Source organism: Oryzias melastigma, linkage group LG17, assembly GCF_002922805.2.
Source record: "Oryzias melastigma strain HK-1 linkage group LG17, ASM292280v2, whole genome shotgun sequence".
In the NCBI taxonomy this organism is placed as follows: Eukaryota; Metazoa; Chordata; class Actinopteri; order Beloniformes; family Adrianichthyidae; genus Oryzias; species Oryzias melastigma.
In genome coordinates this window covers 904,276-913,438 of record NC_050528.1, presented here as the reverse complement: position 1 = coordinate 913,438, position 9,163 = coordinate 904,276, and the positions used below count along the sequence as shown (strand labels likewise).

General features: G+C 49.1%; 1 protein-coding gene across 3 annotated transcripts in view; it reads right to left on the bottom strand.

Annotated features, from left to right (window-relative positions):
- The window catches only part of myo9b (myosin IXb), a 33,525-nt gene that overhangs the window by 8,313 nt on the left and 16,049 nt on the right, over positions 1-9,163 (bottom strand). For 2 of the 3 annotated variants that reach the window (XM_024273730.2, XM_024273733.2), the window contains exons 13-32: positions 8,379-8,568; positions 8,227-8,302; positions 8,066-8,152; positions 7,950-7,989; positions 7,743-7,865; positions 7,551-7,631; positions 7,345-7,455; positions 6,883-7,005; positions 6,582-6,731; positions 6,251-6,393; positions 5,022-5,309; positions 4,865-4,940; positions 4,558-4,746; positions 3,073-3,173; positions 2,915-2,994; positions 1,005-1,189; positions 798-905; positions 552-722; positions 436-468; positions 247-358 (exon numbers count right to left, since the gene is read on the bottom strand). In XM_024273730.2, the coding sequence (XP_024129498.1) occupies positions 247-358; positions 436-468; positions 552-722; positions 798-905; positions 1,005-1,189; positions 2,915-2,994; positions 3,073-3,173; positions 4,558-4,746; positions 4,865-4,940; positions 5,022-5,309; positions 6,251-6,393; positions 6,582-6,731; positions 6,883-7,005; positions 7,345-7,455; positions 7,551-7,631; positions 7,743-7,865; positions 7,950-7,989; positions 8,066-8,152; positions 8,227-8,302; positions 8,379-8,568 (2,467 nt within the window). The remainder of the gene's footprint in view (positions 1-246; positions 359-435; positions 469-551; positions 723-797; positions 906-1,004; positions 1,190-2,914; positions 2,995-3,072; positions 3,174-4,557; positions 4,747-4,864; positions 4,941-5,021; positions 5,310-6,250; positions 6,394-6,581; positions 6,732-6,882; positions 7,006-7,344; positions 7,456-7,550; positions 7,632-7,742; positions 7,866-7,949; positions 7,990-8,065; positions 8,153-8,226; positions 8,303-8,378; positions 8,569-9,163) is intronic. The other variant, XM_024273732.2, reaches the window with a different exon arrangement.

Sequence of the window (9,163 nt, the reverse complement as noted above, 5' to 3'; positions counted from 1 at the left end):
GCATGTAGCTGAAATATTAGCTAAGCTCCAAAATAGCCTAAACATTTTTAGTAAAATCCAAAATAGTCGAAAAAGCTATCAGAATGCCAATTCTCAAAACTTTAAAACCGTAACTTTTTAACGTAATTATGAATAATAAAAAGGCAGGAATATTATTCCAGAATAATAGAATATTATTCCAGAATAAATCAACTTCAGACCTTGACGTTGACATGTGCTTTAAAGCGAGGAGACCGCTCAACTCACCGCTGCACATATACGCTTTCTCCATTCCCCAGATGTAGGAGCCACAGAGGTCACATGACTGCATGATGTTCACCTGGTAGGTGCTGAACAGGTGATCCAGAGGACTGTCGACCTACAGGACACAGAGAACAGCTCTGGAATCATTGGTCAGTTCACCTCATGAAGACTTCCTAGAGATCCTCCACTCACACATTTTTCCTTTTTCCTTCCCTTCTTTGTCGTCTGAGAAACAAAACGACAGACAATCGTGAGTTAGCTTTAGATTCAAAGCGGGGCAGACCGCTCAGCTCCGGCGTCTGGAATACCTTTGGCAGCTCAGACTCGGCCCGTTTGATCTCTCCTCGGATGAAGCCGTCCAGCATGGACTGGAACAGATTCACCACCAGAGAGATCTCCGTCTTCTTGGTTCCTTGTCCCAGAGTGTTGACCTTGTTGTGGTAGCTCATCATCAGATCTTTGTAGCCGATCTGAGGCGTCTGTGGACCAAACATGACAAACGTGTTTCTGAGGATCTGCAGCCCAACATTTCCCTGAAGTTCTGCTGGACTCACCTGTAAAGAATACATGCTTTTGATGGTTTCTCTGAACTCCATGGTGGCGTTCAGGAAGATGTCCTCCGTTACAGAAAGGTCATTGGTTCTCGTTCGCAGGTCGTTCACCTGATGACACCAAAACGTTGGACAGAATCTCAGAAATCATTCTGGAAATCCTCTGTTCGTTTGGAGGGGGCGGGGCTTGTCCCCCCATCACCCTCTGACCTGGTTCCCCAGGAACTCGTCCAGGTGCAGCAGCTCTTTGGGATCGGTGATCTCCCGGTCCAGCGAGGAATCCCACTGGAGCGCACGTGTGGCCCGGCTAATGCGGATGGTGGGGTGCGGGTTGGGCCTGCCGTGGTTCTGGTTCGAGGGGTAGAGTGAACGTGGACTGTAGGCGGGCAGTGTGACTGCAAACAGCAGGGGGGAGGGGTCAGAGGAAGGTCAGAAACATGAAGATCCAGGATCAGCAGCTCCTGTTGGATGAGTCTTTATTATGTCACAGCTTCAGGAGGAGGAGCTACTGAGGTAATGTAACCCACAATGTGATGTCATGAGGACGCCAGGGCCGAACAGGTTACCGTCAAAGAGGCGAGAGAGGGTCGGCGTGTGACCGAGTTCAGCTGGAGAGTCAGTCTTTATGAAGACCGCAGGAGATCAGAAATATCTGGTTTGGTTTGTGTGACCAGATCAGTGGCCGTTTTAATGCATTAACGGTAACGCATTAACGTATTAAAATCTTAACAAGTTAAAGCCTTAAGGTGTTAATGCGCTAACTTGACAATGCATTAACGTGTTAAGATTTTAACACGTTAATGCATTAACACGTTAACGCATTAACGTGTTAAAGTCTTAATGCGCTCATGTGTTAATGCATTAACACGTTAATGCGTTAATGCTTTAATGCATAATGTTAAAATAACCTGCTGACGCATCAACACGTTAGTGGCAGAGACAGCTCAGCTCAGACACTAACATGTTAACGTTGACGGCATTAACGTGTTAGGTTTTTTTGGTTAATTGCGTGGGTTCACATGTTTGCATTAACATGTTAATGCACGTGACTGACAAAAAAATGTAACGCATTAATATTCATCAACGCTTTTCAATTACACTTAGCGAAGGAGCCGTCTTCTCCGGGTCCAGGACTTCCGTGTTAATGTATGATAGCGCACACTTCGTCGGGCATCATTGTCGTTTCCTTAATTGATGGGTGATGTGGCCCGTTGTCATAGTAACACGACAACTCGCCGCTGAGCCGACACCAACCTCAAGGACGGAGACATTAAAGCTGATTTTGCTAAAGACGTCTGCACATTTAAAACATAGGGACTTTGGGCCTTCATCCACACAGCAGCCAATCAGAATGGAGTATTCACCCGGACCAGAAACACCATGTTTGTTTCTTCTGACTGTTTGTCAGCATCTTTGTTTTCTTGGAGTAATTCTGTAGACATAAAAGTCTTTGGAGTTCTGTTATGTTACTGTTGATGTGTTTTGGGCTCAAAAATTCCTTTTCCGGGTTAACACTTAATAAATGTAAACATTTCAGACGATGACAATGAAAGGAACATCAATTGACAGCATTAGTTTTGATGTAGAATTCTAACCAATCGTTTACCTTTCTAGTGGTTGTGGGCGGGCTTATATGAGAATAGTCGAAAAGGAGGCGGAGCTTCAGTCAAAATGTCAAAGATGAAGCAAGCGAAAGTTTGTCCGTACTTCACAGTAAAACGTTTTTAATTCAGAGGCCTGATGGATAAGAGTGATGAGTTTGATGTTAAAAAAAGGCTGTTGCCATGGCGATGCCCAGCGAAATAAGTGTTTACTTTTGCATGTGTGAAAACAGATGCAGTGCTTCAGCGCAGACAGTCAGAATGAAGGACATAAAGCATCTTAAGCCCATTAACGCGTTCTACTTCATCCCGTCACGCGGCTTCATCACACCGACACCGTTTAGAAACTGGATAACATCTGAACAGGACCGTCCCAGGAACGGGACTTTGACTGTTAACATCCAGCAATGAAAGCTGAAGATGCTCCAGTGAGTGTTTCAGTGAAGGGAAGTCTGCAGCAGGAGTAGATTTAAACCAGCAGTCTAACAGACCAAGAGGAGGAGCTGCGTTCATAGTCACCTGTTTTACTGGCTGAATTCTCCGCCTGAGGCGAGGATTTGTTTCCCTTTTTCTTCAGGAATAAACTGAGGAACCCCGCCCTGCATGAAAAAAGGATGATGATGCCTTTAATGCAAAGAAAGGACTTCCTCATGAAGGCTTTGGCAGAACGCGCTCACCTCTCAGGAGTGGTGGAGGGGGGTTGGGGCGGAGCCTGGGGTTTCTTGTGCACCACATCAAACGGAAGGCTGAACCTGAAGCAATCGAGTTCATCTGCTCTCTGCAACAGAATGAAGTGATGAACGCGCCGGAATCCTCCGATAAAAGCCGCTTTTCTCCATTTAGAAAAGGAAAGCGCAGGTCCTTGCCCCCTCCCCATGTTCACGGAAGCAGCTGCAGCCATGTCTTCTCAAAGGCCCCCGAACTGCTCCATCACCACCATGACAAACTACCAGCAGAGCCCTGAGAGCCCTCCACCATGCTCAGCTCCTCCACGTCCCTGTGCTGCCCCGGTCGGTCTGCACACGCCGGATAGGCAGACTTTTCAAAAAGATTCAGTAAAAAAAAAAAAACATCACGAGTTGTAACAGGGTTCCTACAAGGTTCTTCAAGTTCAATTTCTTTTTGAGACTTTTTAAGGGGATCCATATCAAATATTAAGACCAATTGCTCAGGCTGTTCCCCATTTTATTCATTTATTCAAATTTTAGGATGAGAACTGCAGTTTTTTTTTCTCGTTTGTGGTCTGTGCCTTTAAGGCACATGAGTCAAATCACGGCCCGGGGGCCGGATCCGGCCCTCCAGATCCTTTTATTTTATTGTTATTAACGACCCGATGTTATCTTGTGCTCATTTCTAACTTGTAAAATGGTGACAAAATATATTTTTATGGAGAGTAAAATATTAAAGTTATTTAAGGTTTAAGTGGATTTATTCTGGAATAATATTCCTGTCTTTTATTATTCAGAATTATGTTAAAAAGTTACAGTTTTAAGGTTTAAAAAATGTGTTTTTAGAGAGTTCATTAAATGTTTATCGTGTTCGGCCTGCGACCCGAGGTGTGTTTTGGATTTTGACCCCCCGCTGTGCTTCTTCGTGTGTTGAATTGTTGCATAATGATTGGTTGTGCGTCTGTTATTTGATCAAAATAATCCAGGCTGAAAAATTGCATTTACAACAAGAAATGTTAAACAGGGAAGTTTAAAACAGCACAATTTTTGAGGCTCCGATATCAAAGACTTTTTAAAGGCTTTTTATTTACAAATTCATAAACTTTTAAGACTCTCTAGGACCCCGCGGGAACCCTGTGCAGTTTTTGTCCTGAAATACTCCTTGTGTTGTTTGCATGATGCGGTTTGACATACATGAAGGATGCTGGACACACTTTGTAAAACAGCTTTGATTCGTCAGCACAACAAACGGGAGCAGAAAATAACCGTCTTCTGTGTAACCTTTGAGCAAACGGACGTCTGCGCCGGTCTTGGTGACATCACCAGCTGAGCGCCCCGCCCTCGTTTGAACGCACAAACTGAGCTTCTGCAGCCGCATCGTTTGAGTTCTGCTTAGCAGCAAAGTCCCAGAACAGATGGATGCAGCCAGTCCGTCGGGACAGACACATGCAAGGCTTGGATGCAGACACGGTGGGCGCCGCCTACGGTCAGTACCTTGACCTGGGCCCGGACATCCACACAACTGGCCGTGCTCTTCAAGTCTGGGACAGCGGGGCTGATGGGCGGCAGCGGAAAGCTCCAGTAATCGCCCTCCTTGGAGCCCCCAAAGTTAATCACCAAGCCGCTGCGGGCGTAGGCTAAGCGCCGCTTTCGTTTTTTCTGCTTGCGGGGGCGCACCCTGACCTAACAGGGTTAGGACAAGTGATGAGCCTCGGCCCGAGCGGCCTCAGAGGAAGAGGACTGCAGCCGGCTCAGAGCGGCGTGGAGCCTGACAGGAGAAAACAGAGAAGTTTGGGGTTACCTCGGAGCGCGAGTCGTCTGAGCCGTCTGAGCTGACCCTGGAGAGCTCGTCTGCAGACATGGACTTCCCCTTCCGACTGCAGGAGGAGGGAAACAGGAAATGAGGTCAAACGCTCCTGCTGGAACTCCAACCGTTTCTAGCATGTAAAGAACGTTACCGGAAGTCAAGTTTCCGCTGTGTCTCCGGACGCGACTCGTCCGTCAGGCCACCTTCGCCGAGCCTCCCCATCGCAGAGCTCTGAGGGGGGTCCGGCCGCCGCCCCACGTCCACCTGAGGGCCCATCGGCATGGAGAGGGGTCTGCTGAGAGGTGGAGGGGGCCTGCCCTCCCGCCTCTCCCTGCTCAGGTCCCGCTGTGTGGGCGGGGCGTCGCCCGGCAGCGGCAGCGGGCGGCGGCCGGGGCTGACATCCACTTGCTGCTGCTTCCTCAGATGTTTCTTTGGTAAACTGGCAGGAAAAACATGGAACTTTTACAGAAACGTTTGAGTTTCCTCTGATCCAACAGAGCAGAAGAGTCGCACCGGTTCAAGCAGACAGGAAGAGGCGGAACCCGCCAGAACGCCAGAGTCATCATGATGTTCCTTCAGAAATAACAGGAGGATTCTCCTCTAGACTTTAGAGTTCCTTCAATCTGTTCCTTAAATATTGATCAAACTTAACACAAACATGTTTGAAATGTTTCTAATAAATAAACTGATTCTTCTTTTTTATTATTCAGGAGAAAATCTGAACACAAAAAAAAGTGAAATGTTCCTTTTCGTTGTTGTCGGCACCAGTTTGATATGTTTGGATAAACTTCGGTTATTTTATGTATTTGTATCTTAAAGAACTGTGTTGAGGTTTGGTGGATTTATGACTCCAGTTTACTGATAAACACAGAGGATGTGGGCGTGTCTCTGGTTTGTGTGGCGTGATTGAACGCAGATGTTTTAGGGCCTCAATCAAAGAGAGCTGAAAGCGAAACCATCGTTTGACCGTCCGGTAAGTTTCATTGTTCCTTAAATCGCAGTGTGTGAAATGAAAACATGAAGGAAGAACAGAAGAAGATTGTTTTCATCGTGGAATAATGTTAGAGAGCCGTTGGGTGTGGAGGCGGAAGACTTTGTTCCTGCAGATGTTGAGAAAATCCTGAACGGAGTTATGATCTGATTCAACTGAAAAACGAAAACACTGCAAGAGTCCGCCTCCTACGGCCGTCCCCCTCCTACGGCCGTCCGCCTCCTACGGCCGTCCGCCTCCTACGGCCGTCCGCCTCCTACGGCCGTCCCCCTCCTACGGCCGTCCGTCTCCTACGGCCGTCCCCCTCCTACGGCCGTCTGCTCCATTTCTCCATCTCTCGGTTCTGCTGCACAGGACCCTCTCGGTGGGACCGTCATGCGTTTACGTACCTGAGCCGTCCAGGTCGTGTCCCGGAGCCGTGCTCGTCCCCGTTGCCGTGGTTTAGCTTGGATGACGCCATAGAGGAGCGCCACGCCGTCTGGATGACTGTGGCGGCTCTATTGTGCTTCTCAAAAAACTCCCGCCAGCATCTCTGAAACATCAGAAGCCGTTCTTCAGACTTAGAGCAGAGTTTCATCACTGAGGCTCCTGTTTCCATGGAGGATGAAGGGTTAACGATGACGAGACTGAAAAATCCAGTTAAAAGAGGAGAACCAGCTGCTGCGGCTCTCTGCTCCCTAAACGTTTTCATGATGGGACTGGGCAGGTGCATAACATCACCTGTATGATCAGGGAGGCGTCTCTCTTATGCAGGAAGTGCAGCCTGATCAGGTAGGTGCGGAACCAGCGCTGCAGGGTGATGATCCGCCGCATCACCTCCTTGTTCAGCGCCTCCTGCAGCTGCAGCCGCTCCTTTTCTTTGAGGAAAACCTGCAGAGAAACCAGGAGCACATCAAGTTCTGCAGCTTTTGGACCTGAGCTTCTGCTGAGACTCTCCAGTTTAGTCTGAATGACGGTCCGGTCCATGAATCCAGAACCAGCAGCCGTGAACAGGAAGCCGTCTTTACAGAAACATTCCCACCTTAGTTTTCCCGATCTGGTAGGCGTTCCCGTTCAGATCCATTTTCTGGAACAGCTGGGTGATGTGCTGCGGCGTGGCGGTGGTTCCTTTAGGGAACAAAATCCGGAACTTCTGCAGAAACTCCTGTTGGAAGAAAAGAATCCAGACTGAGAGGTCAGTCGTGAAACACGTTTTGAACCGAGTTCTTCTTCCAAGGATGGAAGCTGGAGTTTAGCGCTTTAATGGTTGTTTTTTATCTCGTCATATTTTTAGAGTTTCATATTAACATGTCAATCAAACCTCTGATGTTTTATCTGGGGAACAAAAGCAAAGCTGCTCCAAAGATTCACGAGGATCTATTTTGTAGTGACGGTTTGCTCACGATAAAATGTGTTTTAAGGTAAAGAAAAAAAACATCCTATAGACAAACGTTTCCTGACGAGCTGAACCATGGAGGCCCCTCCCTCTGCGAGGAGCACCTACCGTGAAGGTGTACTTCGCTCCGTAGCCCGATTTGTTCATGTGAATCATCTGCAGCATCCCTGCGTTCTTCATCTGCTCCAGAACCACTTTGTCCTCAAAGTGAAGCTCCTTCTGCAAAAGAGAGCGGATCAGCACGCCGTTCTGGTTCGTCACATGACCTCCTTCACAGCGTCGTGGCGCTCCGCCGTTCTCCAGCCCGGAGTTACCTTCTGGTTGTTGGAGCGAAGACAGAAGATGAAGAACGGCTCTGCGTTCTCGATGGTCGTCATCAGCTTCCCCAGAGACGTCTGTGAGACAAACACAAAGTGTGTTCCTGCTCAGGATAGACTGTTTCTACAGCGACGCTTAAACTCCACGGTCAGAACTTCTCCCTTTACTCCAGTTCGGGTCTCACAGACCTGAAACTGGGCGCAGACGGTGGGAGGGCTGGCGGTGACGGAGGGGTGGAAGACGGACTTGCTGGTCCGGTCGTGTGCAGTCAGTCCCGCCGTGTGTTGCAGAGAGTTCAAGTCCATCAGGTTCTGCTCCGAGAAACACACAGTAAGGTCAGGAGCTGCTCGCTTTGAGAAGAACGGGTCAGAGGAAGATGGGGAAGAGCGCGTCACCTTCGGGATGATCTGCTTACGCCGACTGCCTCGATTCTTCCTGCACACACAGAAGAAAAACGACTCTGAGCCCCGAAAAGAGGATAGAACCCCAGAAGCTGCAGCAGAAGCCGTACTTTTTGATCTCATAACTCTCGAAGATGTCCTCAAACGCATCGAGTGGAAGCTCATCGGAGTGGTCGAAGGAGAAGTCCAGCGTGGTCCTGCAGGAGGAGGAGGAGTCATTTCATCAGTGGGAGGAGCTTCCTGTGGGAGCGCATGCAGAGAGCGTCCTTACCCGGACAGCTGGTCCCCCGGACTGGTGCGCCGTGTGAGTTCTCGCAGGGTTTTGCTGGACCTTCGTTTGGCTGCAACTGTGGAGAGACCACAAAGTCTAAGAACTCTGCAAACGGAACCAGAACCCAAATGTGGATCCGTTTGGACACTGACGCAGTTCTGCCCTCCGGCGGGCCTTGTACTTGAATATGGCGAGGATGCGGATGGTTGCTCGCAGGACGCCCCATCGGAACAGCGCCTCCTGGCTGGAGGCCACCAGGTGATGCATGAAGGAGCGCCCACTGCTCCGCAGGAGCGACACCACGTCGGGACGCATGTGCTCCGAGTTCCTCTGCTTGAACTCCTGCAGGAGGACAGAGATGTTTCAGACAGACTCCTGCAGGAGGACAGAGATGTTTCAGACAGACTCCTGGAGGAGGACGGAGATGTTTCAGACAGACTGCTGCAGGAGGACGGAGATGTTTCAGACAGACTTCTCCAAGAGGAGAGAGATGTTTCAGACAGACTCCTGGAGGAGGACGGAGATGTTTCAGACAGACTCCTCCAAGAGGAGAGAGATGTTTCAGACAGACTCCTGCAGGAGGACGGAGATGTTTCAGACAGACTGCTGCAGGAGGACGGAGATGTTTCAGACAGACTCCTCCTGCTCTCGGAGAGCCCCACCTCCACCGTCGTCATAGATTAATCATTCACCAGGTTAAAGATTTTTCCCGTTTTCCCACACCGTCTTATCTGGAGCTGGAACCTGCTACCAGGAAGTGAGACTCACAGGTGTTTGCAGCGCGGCCACGTTACCTGGATGTGATATTTAACCGTCCCTGCAAAGTGTTGGACGACAAACGTTCGCTCAGCGTATGAAGAGGACACGAAGGAGGAGCTGCTGTGCTGCAGCTCTGCTAACTTCTTCATCAGCGTTTGGTTGGCGGTTTTATGTGAGC